The 17792-nt window shown below is 46.0% G+C and overlaps 1 protein-coding gene across 1 annotated transcript in view; it reads left to right on the top strand.

Moving 5' to 3' along the window:
* The window catches only part of otofa (otoferlin a), a 130800-nt gene extending 118727 nt beyond the window's left edge, over positions 1-12073 (top strand). Inside the window, exons 44-47 of the mRNA XM_072446413.1 lie at positions 56-234; positions 883-983; positions 1333-1520; positions 11388-12073. Coding sequence (XP_072302514.1) covers positions 56-234; positions 883-983; positions 1333-1513 — 461 coding nt within the window. The 3' untranslated portion in view covers positions 1514-1520; positions 11388-12073. The remainder of the gene's footprint in view (positions 1-55; positions 235-882; positions 984-1332; positions 1521-11387) is intronic.
* The last annotated feature ends 5719 nt before the right edge of the window (positions 12074-17792 follow it).

Raw genomic sequence — 17792 nt, 5'->3', positions numbered from 1 at the left:
TAGCTTTTTCAAAAACTCCCACATGTCAGTGCTAAACAGGTTCTTTCTGCATCAGGTGCCATAGAGTTGGACCTAAATCGCTTCCCTCGCGGGGCAAAGACAGCCAAACAGTGCACTCTGGACATGATCCGCAATGAGCAGGAGTTGCCTACCATCTCCATCTTCAAACAGAAGAGGGTCAAAGGCTGGTGGCCCTTTGTGGCTCGTGACGAGAACGACGACATGGAGCTCACTGTGAGGAGTGCTGCATTGTAATAGAAAACATGTATTTATACCTACATAATGGCTATATGGAGTTCTCCTTCACCACCTCTCCATAGACATGACCTACACAGGGTTTGAGGGACTTGGTTTTATTTCCATAAGTTCTGATTGAGTGACGAACAGTTTAGCAAAATACACGCTCTGTTCATGTCAATAACATGGTGAATTACAATTAAAACGATATTCAAGAGGATTTGAGAGACGAGCGTCTGGCTCACCAGGCTATAATGCTCATGTTAATCCATCAATCTTCCTACAGTAGACCTATAGTGTTTTGGTTTATTCTTTCTAACTGAATATACAATTCACTGAACATGAGAAGGTGCGAGTGTGTACTTGTGATGGGAGAAGTACACAATGTCTGCCATGACTTTGTCAGTCTGCCCTAGGGCAGCTGGTACTAGACTACTAGCACTTGGTAGCACAGGAAGAATAGCGACTGCTATTTAAAGATCTGATGAGGATCTTAAATTATTTATTGACATTTATTTAATAGTCCCACTGAGATCTCTTTTTCAGGGGAAGAGCCTACTATATGTTTTAGTGTTTTAATAAACTAAACTAAAAGGTAGTAAGTATAATTAGCGGTTTTACAAGCTTTGAAATGTGTGTTTGCAGGGTAAAGTTGAGGCGGAGCTGCACCTGGTCACAGCAGAGGAGGCAGAGAAGAGTCCTGTCGGCCTGGGTCGAAATGAGCCTGATCCTCTGGAGAAACCAAAGTAAGGTCCTCTGATACCAGCAGTACACTCCAAATGCCATATTAACTTTAGAGTCGGAGCTATAGCTGTGCAGAGTTACATCTGACCACAATAACACATCAGTTTGTATCAGACACACAGTGCAAAAAGCAGTTTCCTTACTGATATAATTTTGAATAGTAATAAAACTACGTCTTAGTTGATCTGTATAGATCCACTGCTGTTTGCACTGTCGCTCCTCTTCACCTGTCTCTCCTTCTGTCTGCCCCTCCCTCTGCCGTGTCTCCTGATCCCGCTCTGACCTCCATTTTACATGTCCTCCTCGCTCCCTAACCCCTCTCCTCCTCTTCTCCCTCCTCCCCTCCTGAAGTCGCCCGGACACCAGTCTCATGTGGTTCTTGGGCCCTCTCAAGTCCATTGGTTACTTCATCTGGCACAACTACCACTGGCTGATCCTGAAGGTTTTGGGTGTGGTGCTGCTGCTGCTCCTGCTGGGGCTCTTCCTCTACTCTCTGCCCGGGTACCTCGTCAAGAAGATGCTTGGGGCCTGAAGCGCCGGTAGCCTTCGCCCAACTTCTAGTTCTACTGTTTCTGCTGTTGTTGAGTCTCTGTTGTTGAGTCTCAGTCTCCCTTTGTCTGTCACAAATGTAGTTTAACTACTTGTCTTCTGAATTCACTATGGGCAAGCTGTGGTACTGTTGTCCCATTTGGTTCTGTTTATTGTATGTGTCAATAACACACACAAAATATCAACAGCAAATTATGAAAAACTTCACCGCCACTTCCGGGTATGGTGCAGATTTACTATTCACACTGCTACGCCCTGCTGCCGATATTTGCCTTTAAAGTCTCCTTTTCACCAACAAACCGAGGAGCAAGATGCTGTGAGAGATTACTAAACCCGGAAAAGGCAGGGGAGGTGATGCATGGGGAGCTAAACAAAACTAAAGGACTATGACCTCGGCCAAAAAAACAACTTCCCTTCAAGCTAATGATGCTAATCCTAGTACAGCTCCTGAGGGGCTGCTCCGCACCATACAGCAGAAGTCCGTCTCCAGCGGTGAAATCTTGGCCCTGAACAAGATGGACATGAGAGAGAACGTAACTTTACGACAGGTGGCCTTTGTGTTGCGTGAAATGCAACATGACATAGCACCATTGGGAGCTGAAGTCAGAGCCTGGTACAAAAAAACACAATTCGCCAGAATTGAAGCCGAAATACTGGAGCTGAAAGTAGCAGGAGGCAGCACATGCGATGATGATGCAAAGCAGCATATCGCGGACATTGTGAATGAGTTACGGGAGCTGAAAGCCAAGGTGGTTAAATTCCAGGTGGATAAAAAGAATATGAAAAGCAAGATCCTGGATTTGGAGTCCAGGTCCCGCAGAAAAAATCTCAGACTCGTGGGAGTTCCAGGGGGTGAGAAGGACAACAGGGACGGCTTCCTCCAGGAAGATAATTCTGGAGCTTATATCTGGTACTGGAGTGGTCCATTCCATTACTATAGAAAGAGCACATTGCCTGGGCCAATCAAGACAAGAAGCTGATAAACAAAGAGGCCTGATAATGAAGTTTCTTGACCATCATGAAAAGGAGCTTGTCATTAAAGCTGCAAAAGGTAAAGGAGACCTCCAGTACAAAGGCAAGAAGGTCTTTATTGCCATAAGACGGATTAAATTTGTCAACAACAAGCAAAGATTTACCATGTCTGTTCAGGAGGAGACAACTGGATCATTGATTCTCACATACAGCAACTCTTCTGGGGACTTTTGAAGGTAAAAGACACACCAGGTCAGACCAGCTCAAAACAGCAGAAGTGCTCCTCACAAAACACAGAGAACTGAACAGCAACAAGTGATGGATCCATCAACATGGGTGTGTGAGTTCAAGTAATGGTCACATAATAAGATATTTATGTTGTTTTGAAGAGACTGATGTTTTTTGCATGACCTGTTTTTTTGCTAAAAGTGGGAGAATAGGTTTGTAGGGAACTGGATAAATAGACACAGAGAGGAGGAGGAGGAGGAGGAGGAGGAGGAGGAGGAGGAGGAGGAGGAGGAGGAGGAGGAGGAGGAGAATAGTGGTTTGGGGAGGTAGTATCTAGTATCTTGTTCAGGGGTGCCCAATACGTCGATCGCAATTGACCGGTCGATCGCTGAGGCAGTGACGCGCGCCGGAAAGTGCTGAAGTGCGCGCTGTGTAACGCAGAGGAAGGAGGAGAGAGGAAGTTCTGTTTAAGCTCAACCTTCTATCATTAGCGTAGTTGTGGCCAGTATATTTTATTTTCAAAATACTCAGCTGTATTAAATGGTCTAGTTAAACTGATTTTCTCTCTCCTTTTTATATTGCACATTTGTATATGATAAACAATATTAGGCTATTAATGAAAGCCTACATTGTGTTTCTATAACCTAATTATGGTTAAACAAAAATAAAAACCTGTTTAATACTGACAATAAAAATAATACTAAATTATCCAATGATTTAGATCTATAGGTAGATATTTGGGCTTTGTCGAATATAAAACTAGCTTGTGAGCCAAAAATGTGTGGGCACCCCTGATCTAGTTCTTTAAGAGGATGGGTACCAGGAGTAGGCTGGGAGACGTTCAGGGGTCCCACATTCGGAAGGGACTTCCCCATTTTTTTTGTATCTTTTATAGAATCAGGTTTTGGGTTCAATGTATATTTTTGGCATGAACCTTTTAGTTTTTAAATTGATCTTTTCTTCTGTTTCAAGTTATTTAGTTTGTGTGTTCATGTGTAGTATTTGACCAAAGAGTTTTATAACATTAGAAAATGAAAAAGGAGTGAAATCAATACAATCAACCCAGTGGCATCGGAAAAGTTACAAGTAGCATCCTTTAATATGGTATATAATGGCCCAATCAAAATATCAAAAACATTATCATAAATGAGAAAAGAGAAAATAGTCATTATATATTTTAAAGAAACATATAACATCAAAAACAAACCAAATTTAGTTACATAATTGTATGATTCATCATACAGAGGCAAACCCAAGAGGGGAGTTGCAATCTTGATTTCAAACTAAGTGGCTTTTGAACAAAGTTTTGAATGTAAAGACAAATATGGCAGAAATGTACTGGATAAGGGAACTATTAATGGAAAGGTTTTTTACACTATTGAATGTGTATGCTCCACCAAGGAGTGATATTACCTTCTATACTAATATTATAGACCTTAACTGGAAGAAAATGACAAGTGGAATTTCCCCGCCCAACTTCTGGGTTTTGAGAGAAAATTGTAGCCATTTCTTCTGCAAAAAAGAAACAAAGGGAGAAAGGGCTAAATGATCTGCAAGAAAAAAACTAAAATGGCTGGAGGTAAAACATGCCAAGAGCGGGAATGAAAATGATAAGAGGAGAAATTAATGATCTGACCTCACAAGAAATAGTTGAGAAAATGCTCTTTACTGGACACCATCTTTTTGCGAAGAACAAAATATATATATATATATATTTAAGTAGTTAATAGTGGGTTCACCTCAGAATGGTATAAAGCTCTGAAATAAACACTTACTTCTCTGCTCTTAACAACTTTGAATTTGGCTTTTTAAAAAAACCTCCCCTCCTTGCTCAAAAGAGGCCATCATATCTCTGACACCTTAAAGGGAAGTGCCGACTTGATGGTGCTTCATATAGACCCATTTCTATTCTGAATGTGCTCTATTATATATCGGTACACCTCAATTGTGTCCAAAAGAATGGAACAAACACTCCCAAATTTAATTCCCAATGATTTATTAACAAACGATAGACGCAAGCTAACATAAGGCGATCATTACACATAAAGAACTGTTTACAAAAACAACAAAACTAAGCTGTAATAATTAGTTTGGACAAGCTTTTGACTAGTGCTAAAGACATTTCAAATAAATTACTTAATAGTTAAAAAAAAGTATTGGGGCTCTTTACGATGGTCCAACATCAAGAATTAAATCAAAGTCCCCTGAGCAACCCACTGACTCTAGAACAGGGGTGGGCAAACTACGGCCCGTTTGTCTTTATAATCCGGCCCGCCAAACATGCAAAGTAATATTAAAAATTTAATGATAATAATAAATTCATTTTTTCTTTTTTGCCCTCAGGCGTCTGTCTGCACTTGTATCCTTAATAAATATGATGTGAAATGAATTAAATAATAGATTCGATAGCCTATATTTAATAATAATAATAACTTTTATTTATATAGCGCTTTTCAGTGACCCAAAGACGCTGAACATAATAAAAAAAAGGGGGGGGGGTATTTACAGACAGGGGGGGACAACACGTACAATACACATTAATATACAGATAAAATGAACAAGACAGAAGAAGTAGAGAGAAAAAGATGGGGATGTAACAGGGGGTAGAAGAGTAGGCAATGGGGTAGAGGAGGCTAGGGGTAGGGGAGGTCATAAGCTTGGGTGAAGAGGTATGTTTTTAGGCGGGATTTGAATGTTGTGAGTGAGGGAGAGTGGCGGACAGGTTGGGGGAGGGAGTTCCAGAGTCGGGGTGCTGTTCGGGAGAATGCTCTGTCGCCAAAAGTTTTGAGTCGGGATGTTGGTGCAGTCAGGGTGAGAGAGGAGGAGGATCGGAGAGCTCGGGAGGGGCGGTGGGGGATGAGGAGGTCAGACATGTAGGGGGGGGCTACCACCAAAGAGCTTTGAAGGTGAGGAGGAGTATTTTAAAGTTTATGCGCTGCTTGATGGGGAGCCAGTGGAGAGAGCGGAGAACGGGAGTGATGTGATCACCGGACCGGGTGTGGGTGAGGAGGCGGGCAGTGGAGTTTTGGACCATTTGGAGTCTATGGAGGGAATGGGAGGAGATGCCAGTGAGGAGGGAGTTGCAGTAGTCGAGGCGGGAGGAGATGAAGGCATGGATGAGGGATTCAGCAGCGGGGAGGGTGAGGCAGTGTCGGATTTTGGCGATGCGGCGGAGGTGGAAGTATGAGGTCTTGACGATGTGGCTGACATGGGGAGTGAAGGAGAGGGTGGGGTCCATGATGACACCGAGATTGCGTACCAGGGTAGAGGGGGTGATGGTCGAGGTGTCGATGCTGAGTGAAAAGGGACCAGTTTTATTGAGAGTGGATTTGGTGCCAATGAGGAGGAGCTCTGTTTTGTCACTGTTCAGTTTGAGGAAGTTGAGAGTGAGCCATGATTTTATTGTAGAGATGCAGGTTTCGATGTGGCTGAGGGGAGGGTTTTGGGTGGATTTGGTGGTGAGGTATATCTGGGTGTCGTCAGCGTAGCAGTGAAAGTCCAGGTTGAGTTGGCGGAGGATGTGACCAAGGGGGAAGATGTAGCAGATGAAGAGGAGGGGGCCGAGGACTGAGCCCTGGGGGACCCCCTGCGTTACTGGGGAGAGGGTGGATGAGTGACCGGAGAGGGAAATGAACTCTTGCCTGTTGGTGAGGTAGGATGTGAGCCAGTCAAGTGCAGAGCCCTCAACACCCAGTTGGCGCAGCCTTTGTAGGAGGATGGAATGGTTTATAGTGTCAAAGGCTGCGCTGAGGTCTAGTAGTAACAGGATGTTGAGGGCCCCGGAGTCTGCAGAGGTGAGGAGATCGTTGAGTACTTTGACCAGGGCTGTTTCAGTGCTGTGAAGTGGGCGGAAGCCAGATTGGAGGGGTTCATAGAGGTTGTTTGACTGGAGGTGGATGTGAAGTTGGGCGGCGACGATGCGTTCCAGCGTTTTTGAGAGGAACGGCAGGTTGGAGATGGGGCGGTAGTTGGAGAGGTTGGCGGAGTCTAGGGTGGGTTTTTTGAGGATGGGGGTGATGGAGGCCAGTTTGTAGATGGAAGGAACATGGCCGAGGGATAAAGACTGGTTGAAGAGGGTGGTGAGATGGGGGATGAGAGCAGGGAGGCAGGCCTTGGTTAGAGTCGTTGGGAGGGGGTCGAGAGAGCAGGTGGTGGTTTTAGAAGCGGTGATGAGGTCTATGATATGAGAGAAGTTAACAGAGGAGAAGGTGGTGAGGGGAGGGAAGGGTGGGTGGTCAGGGGGGGGGGCAGGGGGGGGGGGGGGGGGTGGTGATGGAGTCAATGGAGACGGCAGTCATTGAGCTGTTGATTTTGGAAATTTTGTCATTGAAGGCAAGGAGGAAAGAGTTGCAGAGGTCAGGGGAGGAGGGTGGAGTGATGTCCGGTGGCTGGAGCAGCTTGTTGACGGTGGAGAACAGGGTGCGAGGGCTCCGGTGGGAGCTGTTGATGAGGGTGGAGAGGTGGGCAGATTTGGCGGCTTGGAGAGCGTCACGGTAGGAGGAGATGTGTAATTTGAAAGCTTCGGCGTGGACGGTGAGGCGGGTTCTTTTGAGGAGTCGTTTGAGTTGGCGGCCAGTCTGCTTCATGGTGCGGAGTTCAGGGGTGTACCAGGGGGCGGGGTTGATGTATGAGACGGAGGAGGTTTTCCAGGGGGCTAGGGAGTCAAGGGAGTCGGAGAGGGTGGTGTTGAGCATGACAGCATAGTCGTCGGGGGAAGAGGGGGGGGAGTCAGGGGGGAAAGCAGAGGATATGAGCTGGGAGAGCGTGAGGGGGTTGACTGACTTGATTTTGCGGTAGGTGATGGTGCGTTTTTTGGGGTTGTGGGGCGAGGGTAGGGGGGCGGAGAAAAGGATGCAGAGATGATCAGAGAGTGGGAAGGGGAGGGGGTGGGGCTTAGATATGGGTAGGAGAGAGGAACAGACTAAGTCCAGAGTGTGGCCTTTGGTATGGGTGGGGAAGTCAATGTGTTGGGTGAGATGGAAGCAGTCCAGGAGAGAGAGGAAGTCGGATGTCAGTAGGGCGTTGGGGCAGTCAATGTGGATGTTGAAGTCACCAGTGAGTAGGAGGCGGGCAGAGAGAGAGGATGCGATGGTGAGGAGTTCAGACAATTCAGTGAGGAAAGAGGGGTGGGGCTTTGGGGGACGATAGATCAGGATAGCGGTGATAGAGTTGGGGAGGGAAAAGGCGAGGTATTCAAATGATGAGATGGATGGAAGGTTGAGGTTCAGTTCAGTGATGGATGTAGATTTTTTATGAATAACAGCAAGACCTCCCCCACACCCGGAGAGGCGGGGTTTGGCAGTGTAAGTGTAGTTGGAGGGAGTGGCTTGGTTGAGAGCATAGAAGTCCAGGGGCTGTTGCCATGTTTCACAGAGGAGAAGCAGGTCAATGTTATTGTCCAGTAGCAGTTCAGATATAACAGGTGATTTGTTGGAGAGGGAGCGGCAGTTCAGCAGTGCAAGGGAGATGGATGGGGGCGCGGAGATGGATGGGGGCGCAGGGGTGGGGGGGCGGAGGTTGCTGAGGTTGGCAATGCGGCAGGTGGGGGTGACGGGGGGCGAAAACTAGTCCAGAGTGAGGGGATAGGTGAGCCGTCGTTGGAGTGTTGGTTATGGAAGAGACCAGAGCCCCTGTGGATGTAGCGGGGCCGGCGAAGGATCCCAGCTGAGCTAGCTGCAGGCGCGGGAGTGATAGTCCGAGGAGGAGATGGAACGTAGCAGCAGATGAGAGTAATCCAGTTAGTATGTTGGCGGTGGCTAGAGGCTGGTTAACCTTGAAGCTGGTGGGCAGAGAGTTGTGAAAAAGCAGCAGTGGACCGGGTGTTGAAGCTGGTGGAGTGAGTGGCGTTGGTTGCCCCAGACCTTGTCTGCATGGCAGGGAGGCCCCGCGATACCATGACGGACCTCCGCAGGTGTTAAGCCAGCTGTTAGCTGGCGGCTAGGGCAGTAGATAGTCCAGGAGTGAGGGAGGAGATGAGTGATGGACGGTGCAGTAATGTCCGATGAAGTTAAGGAACAGGGATGTAGACAGAAGACAACACAGAGACGCGGGAACAAAACAAAACAATGGAAACGACTAACAAAACAAAGACGTTGGGACAGAAGCGGCAGTCCACATACCAGACGCCGGCGTTGCTCTAGCCCAATCAAGACGCATTTGAGTCCAGTTTTGTGACCAGATCGCCCCCGTCTGTGGAGCGGGGAAAGCAGAGAAACGGGGCTGTACCTTTATTGTATGGGGCTGCTTTTCTCCGGGTGGAGCCGGTGCCCCGCTCTCCGTGTCTGCTCCTGTGGCGGGCTGGGGCCACACCTTCGCCCAGGTACAGACCTCCGGGGCGGCGGGTGCGGGAGCGCGGAGCCGGTGTTCGGGCGTGGAAACGCCGGTGCAGCGGAGGAGAAGCGGAGCCGCGTGCGGCTCGTGGCGGTGTGTGCCGCTCGTGGTGGAGCCGGTGATCGGACACGGAAACGCCGGTGCAGCGGAGGAGAAGCGGTGCCGCTCGCTCGTGGTGCGTGCGGCTCGTGGTGGTGCGTGCCGCTCGTGGTTTGACAGAAAAGTGATATTTTATTTGATATTTAATTTTGTTGTATTTTTCATACCAATGATCGCGGGCCGGCCCTCCGCTACTTGCCTGGATTCGAATATGGCCCTCGGAGGAAAATAATTGCCCACCCCTGCTCTAGAAAGAGGGGTGAGACAGGGCTTTTGTTTACTTTGTACTTGGAACCATTGGCCCAATATATTAGACAATTCAAAAAAATCATGGCGTTACAATTGATGAGATGGAACATAAAATTGCCTTCTACGCAGATGATGTTCTATTATATTTGACCAAACCAGAACTTTCCATACCCAATGTTATGCATTTCCTTTAAAAAATTGGTCCAGTGTCTGGAGATAAAAAATATTCTGGTGACTCCCTTCGTCCATCAAAAATACTTATCCATTTAAAGGGCAAACAGAATCTCTTAGGTGGTCCTCATAAGATCTATCAACAATTTTGGCGAAGAATTAGTCGAAGTCAAGTGATTGAAAAAAAAACTTAATCCAAAATTTATGTTTTGCCCAGATTTTTCTGTCTATTCCAAACTCTTCCAACTTTCATCCCCAACTGGCTGTTTGATGAGTGGGACAAAACAATCTCGAGATTTGTATGGCAGGGCAAAAAACCTCATATCCGGTTCAAAACTTTAAAAAGATAAAGGAGGCTGGGGCTTACCTTGTCTTAAATAATACAAAAAATATTGAGATTAATGTGGTGGGGGTTCCTGTACAGGCCTTACTGGCAGATGGTAAATGTTTGAGTCATCTGGAACAACAAGAAAATCTTTGGGTAAAGTTTGTGCTTGCGACCTGGAAAGAACTAATCAACACATATAACCTAAACAACGATGTCAAGAATTTAAGCTGGTTGACTTATGATCAAGATCTGAGATGGTAAGTCTGGGTAACAAAAGGGATACAAGTTTTTTTTACCAGATTGTAAAAGCTAATCACATGATAAGCTTTGATATGTAGAAGAATCTTTTGATCAAGGCGTATACATCTGAACGAAAAAGGTAACCTTGTTTTATCAGACGAAGAGTGGAAAATGTCTGTACATCAAAGTGGAGGACCACAAAATCAGGGAAATTTGCAGGGAAAGTGGAAGAGCTCATTATTCACAAGGACCATTCGATTTTAAAACTATGTACTTGGGTCTCAAAACTCTTGCCATGGACCTAAGAAATGGATACTTTTGGCAGTTGGAAAAAAGGCCATCACAAAGGAATGGATGACACAAACTTCACCGACGATCAAGGACTGGACAGACATCAGACAAATGGGGAGGGAAATGACATTCGGACAAATTTGATAGATTTTGGACCAATTTAAGTTTAAATGTGCCATGATTGTGTTTCTTTTTCCGTTTAGTTGATGTCTCTTTGTATTTTTATTTTAAATTTCGCTCTTTGTTCTGTTCTGTTTTATACTGGAATAGTGCAATTTACTGTCATTGTCATTGTTGCTCATTGTGGAGTCTTTACATTCTACTGTTTAAATTTGATATATATACAAGACCTGACCTGGACCTGATCATTTTTGTGACCTCACAGTCACTATGTGCTTCATGTTTAGGATTTGAGCTTGTCTGCTCAAAAAATTATATCTGTGCCAAAAATATCATCTCACAGGTAACTTTTCTACTGGATCCATCACCTGCTTGTTGCCACAAATAAATTATTGCTTTACCTGGCATTATTAAACATTTCTGTTTTACCTTTGAAGCCAAAGTGCGGAACAGTCCAAGAAAAGCAAAAATATCTCCGTGGAGACGAGCAGGTGGTGGACCCTCCACAGACTGTAACTCTGGGTCAATGGATAGAGCCAAGATAGTCTCTGCATCTGAAAGAAGCACAACTCCACTCTGGGCATGTTTTTGACGAGGGAACAACTTTTTAAGATGGTTTCAAAAGTAAAGATAAAGTAGAACTTAGTAGTACATACATTTAGTTGCACATTTGTGATTTATTTCACATAAATGCTGATAGTGTTTGTTTGGTTACCTCCATCCTATAATGTACAGACTAATGCTAATGCAAGCTGTATCTCTCTTTTTTCCTCACCCAAACCCCTCCTCCCCCAACCCCTGGATGACCCCTGACCCGGATGCCCTACAGCCGTCCGGACACGACCTTCCTGTGGTTCCTGAGTCCCCTGAAGGCCGTGCGTTACCTGATCTGTACCCGATACAAGTGGCTCATCATCAAGGTGGTGCTGGCCCTGCTGCTGCTCATCATGCTGGGGCTCTTCCTCTACAGCATGCCCGGGTACCTGGTCAAGAAGCTCCTCGGGGCCTGAACACGGGCGGGGACCTGCTGTGGACCTGGTTTAGCCCCATTTTACACCTGGTCCAGAACTGGTTTGGTCCCATGTTTAGGCCGGGTTTATTACAGATTTAACTCTGGTTTAGATCTGATATTGTCCTTGTTTCAATCTGATTTCCCTTTTGTTCAGATCTACTATTGGCCTGCTTTAGACTTGGATTTAGACCTGATTAAGCCCTGGTTTTAGACCTGGTTTACCTCTTGGGGCGGACCTGGTTCAGACTTATTTCAGACCAGTATTTTCCCCCTGTCTATTTCTAACAGCCAAGTCTTTGTAGATATTTAAGCACAAAATTCTAAAGTCAAAAATACTTCACTTTTCTATAAGGCCCCTAATTTGCTTGGATATTAGAGGCACTGCTATCAAAAAGCAAAAAACAACTGCAACAACAAAATGCAGTGGTTTCTTTCTTTACAGAACTGTACATTTAAACAAATAATAAAGATTAAAACAACAAAAAGGGTCTGATTGCAATTCCAGCTAAAGTACTCACTCCAAAAAAGTGAAAGTCCTTTCTACACCAACATTGATTTTAACTACTCTCTAACAGACTCATTTTAGTTTTTAGATTCGGTAAAAACCTGGTTTAGTCCTGATTTTTCCATTGGGTTATAGTATTTGGGATGAAGCTGAAGACCTGGTTTAGTCCTAGTTTAAAGCTGTTTAGTCCTGATTGTGTCTTGTGGGTTAGACTTTGTTCAACCACATTAAAATACATGACACACATAATATTTTGTTTCCTGCATTCCGCTGGGACCAAATTTATATAAATGTATAATCTTTCAATTCAAGACGACAGGTTATGTTTGACTATAAATCTGTTGGATGAAATACTAATGATATTGCTACAATAACTATGATATGTCACTTTAATTCTACATTGAAAGGTTTGGAAAAGGACTTATCACAAATGAATTAAACCCACACTAACTGACCAAACAAACACTGTTCTTATTTAATAATTAAAGATAAAAAAGGTTGTACATAAGCAGAGGTTAGAGAAGAACATTTCAGAATTTATTGCTGTAATACAATCATGAATTGTAGGGAACAATTGAACAATATTTTGCATTTTTGCACATTTGAAGAGTAATAATGTAATACTTGTGTGAATAAGACTATTTTGATAAAGGCATGAGATTCAGAACAAGTTGGTTTGATTAAATGTGCTTTTAAGGTTTTTTTTCTTTTCTTCTTTATCTTAAATCCCAAATAGTCTGAAAAATAAGATGAAAACAAAAAGGTAAACATTATTTCAAACAAACAACATACATTTCTGCTTTTGTTTTTACTTTTACAAGATATTTATTTTTAGTTCTGGTTTGGACCTAGTTTGTCACATGCAGTGAACTTGTCATAAAGTGAACATAAATAAATCTGTTTGTTACAGAATTTCAAAATAGGACCAAAGTTGATATGAAAAGCTGTTTTACATGTGAAAGTACTGTTTCCTGTTTAATTAAAACTGGTTCTTAAGTGGTACTGCTGCCCCCGGTGGTACATTATGGTGTTTTCTTTTGACAACGTTTTATCATGATTTTTTTTTTGGCTTAATTTACGTTTGGTTCAACCCAAGTTTAGTTCTGATGTAGACTTGGTTTAGTCCTGTTCTAGTGCTACTGCCCTGGTCTAGTTCAGGTTTAGCTCTGGGTTTACTGATGCGTGTACAAATGTGAACACACCACAAAGGTTTAAGACGTGTTTCTGCCACAGTCCTGTCAAATGTATTTTTACACCTTGTAAATTCAGTCTGTAACTGTTGATAAGTACAAAACCAGTCTAAAATGTCAATATGCATGCCTCAATTGCCTCATTGTGATAATTGTGCTGGCATGACTCCAAACCCTCACTGCTGTCCAGAGCAACAATGGAAAACACGCACAATTCTGAAGTGCACTTGTATCTCCGGATTGGCCACATTTACTTCCTGTTTACTTCCTGATGGCCATTTATGGAGGACTAATTTTAAAAAAAAACTTAATTGAAAATAAGTAAATAAAAAATATAGAAAATAGAATTATGTAAAAACATGTAAATTAAATATATTTTAAACATAATTGCATACATTTCAGGCAATAAATGTCAAATATATCTTAGGCTACCCCAAATAAATTGTCTGTTTGCTGTAACCCAAGTCAACATTTTTTAAGTGGCTTGGACGGTAGTCAAATTCTTATTTTTTTTATTTTGAAGGCCAAAAAAAAGATCCAAATTTTGTCATTTTTTGAGTCGGAGTGATCACCAGGGGTCAGGCTTCAACAGTCAATGACGGAAAACGTCTCTATCAACCCGATCGGGAGACTAAATCTCACGATTTTAAGACATTTCAATCAACTTTTGTACGCCGCTATCCTTTATTTTGGTACCGAAGGCGAGCGTGTTTCAATCCCAGAATGCATTTGTGTAAGTCAAATTTCACACCCTGACAGAGAAACACATGTCCTATGTAAGAGTTAAGTCGCGCCGACAGAGACTTTTAGGAAGAATAAAGTCTGGCGTTAATGCAACGCTTGGATGCCAACCGCCATAAAACAACTGCCATAAAAAACAACAACGACAACAGTTTGGATATTACGGCAACATAGAGGAACGCCTCGGTCCGTATGACGGGGAAGAAGAAGAGGAAGTGACGATATGAACAGCGGGGAGGACTCCCCTGGAGCCACTGATCCTGTGCAGCGTAGGGCGTCTTCTTGCTCGTCTATGGAGGGCTCTCTCAGTGAGGAGCAGGGCGGGGGGGTTGCAGATGTCGGGGATGTGAGTTCAGAGTGTAAGGTGTTCATAAAGCTCGCGCAGGATAATGCGACCTTTAAGGGGTGGGATCCGATGGCGTTGACAAGGAGCCTGACTGTAGCTGTGGGAGTGGTCAAGCATGCGAGTGTCCTTAGGGATGGCTCGCTGCTGGTCGTGTGCAAGGACGTGGCTCAGCAAAGGAAGGCGATTGAAGCTAAGTGTCTGGGGGGGAAGGACATTCTTGTGTCTGATGCTGTAAGAGGCACGGTCAGGGGAGTTATAGTAGGCGTCCCTACGACGACATCTGTGGATGACATAAAGGAGAATTTGACTGGAGCTAAGGTGGTGGATGCTAGGCGGTTGAAGATGACCCGGGATGGGGTAAGGTGTGACAGCCTGTCGATAATGATTAGATTCGAAGGTGGGATCCTGCCTCGTGTGGTGTGCGTTGGGTACATGCGCTATGGCGTACGCCCATATGTTCTGCCGCCCCTGCGTTGCTTCAAGTGCCAGCGCTTTGGGCATATTGCAGCGGTCTGTAGAGGGAAGCAGAAGTGTGGTAAATGTGCAGGAGACCACGAGTATGGGAAGTGTGACGACGGAGCAAAACTCAAGTGCTGTAACTGTGGGGGAGAGCATAGCTCTGCCTACGGGGGATGCGTGTTCAGCAAGAAGGCTGCTGAGGTGCAAAAAGTTAGAGCCTCTCAAGGCATATCCTACGCGGATGCGGTCAAGAAGGTGTCTGGTAGTCAGGTGACGGTGGATGCAGTGGGGGCTGCCAGTGCTGCTGGTGTCCTAGGCGACAGGGGAGGGGGCAGCGTTGCCCGCGGCCAGGGGGAGGTCCCCACTGGGATGCCTGTGAGTGTGGCTTCCACGGGCAGAGGCCCTGTGGGTGCGGAGGATGTACTGGTTGTGAAGAGGAAAGATTTCTTCCTCTTTATAGTGGAAGTGATTAACTGTACTGGGCAAACCAAGAAGAGATCCGAAAAGACTAAGATCATCGCTAAGGCTGCAGGGAAGTACTTTGGAGCTGGGGGCCCCGAGTGGACGGAGATAGAGGATGTGCTGCGGGAGGGCGCCCTGCCCCATTCTGGCAGTGGGAGTGGGGGGGCTCCCGATGCGCCGTCAGGTTCCGGGGGCTCATAATGGCGGTGGTTGTCTTGCAATGGAATGCGCGTAGTCTTCGTGCTAATGGCCAGGAATTGAAGCATTTTGTCTCTACCTTGTTGAACAAGCCTCACGTTATGTGCGTGCAGGAGACTTGGTTACGACCTAGGTGGGGTTTTGGGATACAAGGGTATGTGTGTGTTAGGAATGATAGGGAGCAGGGTAGAGGCGGAGGTGTGGCTGTGTTTGTCCGAGATGACCTAAATTAAGTTGTTGTCAGTGTGTGTAAAGCGCCGGAGGCCCTGGCGGTGAGGGTCTGGCTGGGTGGTGAAGCTGTTACTGTGGTTAACCTTTATAATCCGTGTGGTGAGTTAACGTTAGAGTCCTTACATAGTATCGGTAAGGATGTTCGGGGAAAGGCCGTGTGGTGTGGGGATTTTAATGCGCATAGCGCTTTGTGGGGCGGTAGTGGTACCGATAGGTATGGGCAGGTGGTAGAGGGTTTTATCAATCAAAGGGAGTTGGTTTGTCTGAATGATGGGGGTGGGACCCGCTATGATATGGGGACCGGTGCGGAAAGTGCAATAGAGGTGGGGGGTGTTGGAGACTGAGCCGAGGATGAGGAGCAAGAGGATGTTCTAACGCGCTTGGACTTCATGGGCCTAGAAACGCCAAAGTGATGGAAGAAGGACTTCTAAAGGATAAAACGACAAAGACGTCCCATGACCTCATGGGCTTTGTACTTCCAAAGCACCGAACGTCAAAGAGGGTGAGGAAGGTGAAGAAGAGTCTCCCTGGAATAAAGCCGGTTGGTCTCTGACACAACAACTATTCTAGTCACAAAAACACATCATGACCTCATGGGCTTTGTAACGCCAAAGCAATGGGAGGAGTACTTTTACGGACTACGACAGAGTCTGAGGACTACGAAACGTCTGAGGAATAAAGTCTGGCGCTGCAGGTTGAGTTGGGGGAATTGCCGTTACGGCTCCGGAGGCTAGAACTTCTGTTGGCTTACTGGGTGAATGTGCAAGGTCATACGAGCTCTCACCCGGTGAGGGACTTTCTCAGGGTTGATGGGGGGCAGAGTGAGGCTGGCGGTATGGTTTTTAGCCAGGTAGGAAATGCGAAGGCGCGGCTTGCGGGGGTTGGTGATCTGCGTGTGAGCCCGTCGGTGGCTTTGTCTGCTATAGCTCCGTGGAAGTTTGTCCCGGCTCCTGTTGATGTTAGCTTGCATGGCAAGCTTAGAGGAGTCGCTGGGAGGGCACCGCAGTTTGCCGTTCAAGCGCTCATCGATAAGCACTCAGGTGATGTGTTTATTTATACTGACGGGTCTAGGGATCCTGAGAGTGGGCGTACTGGCGCCGCTTATTTTGTGCCTGACCTGGGGCTGGGGGTCAAGAAGAGGTTGACAGATCGCCTTTCTGTTTTCACGTCGGAACTTATAGCGATACGGTTGGCGTTGGAATGGGCGGAATCTGCTTTGCAGTGTTGCGGCATTGTGGTGGCCTCTGACAGCCTTTCTGCATTGCAAAGCATTAAATCTGGGAAATCGGATTGCAGACAGGATGTGTTGAATGGCATCTTCTGTCTGATGCTCTCCCTGTCCAGGAAGGATGTGAGGGTTTCCTTCATTTGGGTCCCTGCGCATGTGGGGGTGGATGGTAACGAAATGGCTGATGCACTGGCTAAACGTTCCCTTCGGCGGCCATCAATTGATGTGGCGGTTGAGTTGGGCAAGTCTGAAATCAAGCCCGTTATCAAGAGTCATGTGGTCGGCCTTTGGCAGGAATTTTGGAGCCACTGTGTTACTGGACGGCATCTCTATCACATACAGGGTAGTGTGGGTCCTTGCGGGTCTATGGGCAGGAACGCGTGGGAGGAAAGGGCCTTCGCCCGCATGAGGATTGGCCATACTGGACTCAATTGGTCACTGAGTAGGATAGCCAAACATCCGACCGGTCTGTGTGGTCACTGTCGGGTGCCAGAGACTGTCGAGCATGTGCTGATTTGCTGTGAGGCTTATGATAGGGGATGGGCCGGGTTGGCCTTGTGGTTTCGGAATAATGGGCGGGAGTTCAATCTGCGGAACGTTCTGGCGATCCAGTCACAGGGTTTGTGTCAGGCTGTGGTTGCTTACTTATGTAGCACAGGGCTGGGTAAACGTTTATAGAGGTGGGGGGTGTTGGAGACTGAGCCGAGGATGAGGAGCAAGAGGATGTTCTAACGCGCTTGGACTTCATGGGCCTAGAAACGCCAAAGTAATGGAAGAAGGACTTCTAAAGGATAAAACGACAAAGATGTCCCATGACCTCATGAGCTTTGTAAAACAACAAAGACGTCCCATGATCTCATGG

Source organism: Eucyclogobius newberryi, unplaced genomic scaffold (assembly GCF_026437365.1).
Source record: "Eucyclogobius newberryi isolate DKJ021-1_F unplaced genomic scaffold, fEucNew1.0.hap1 SCAF_1, whole genome shotgun sequence".
NCBI lineage: Eukaryota > Metazoa > Chordata > Actinopteri > Gobiiformes > Gobiidae > Eucyclogobius > Eucyclogobius newberryi.
The sequence above is the reverse complement of the archived record's forward strand: the minus strand, read 5'-3'. Positions and strand labels throughout refer to the sequence as shown.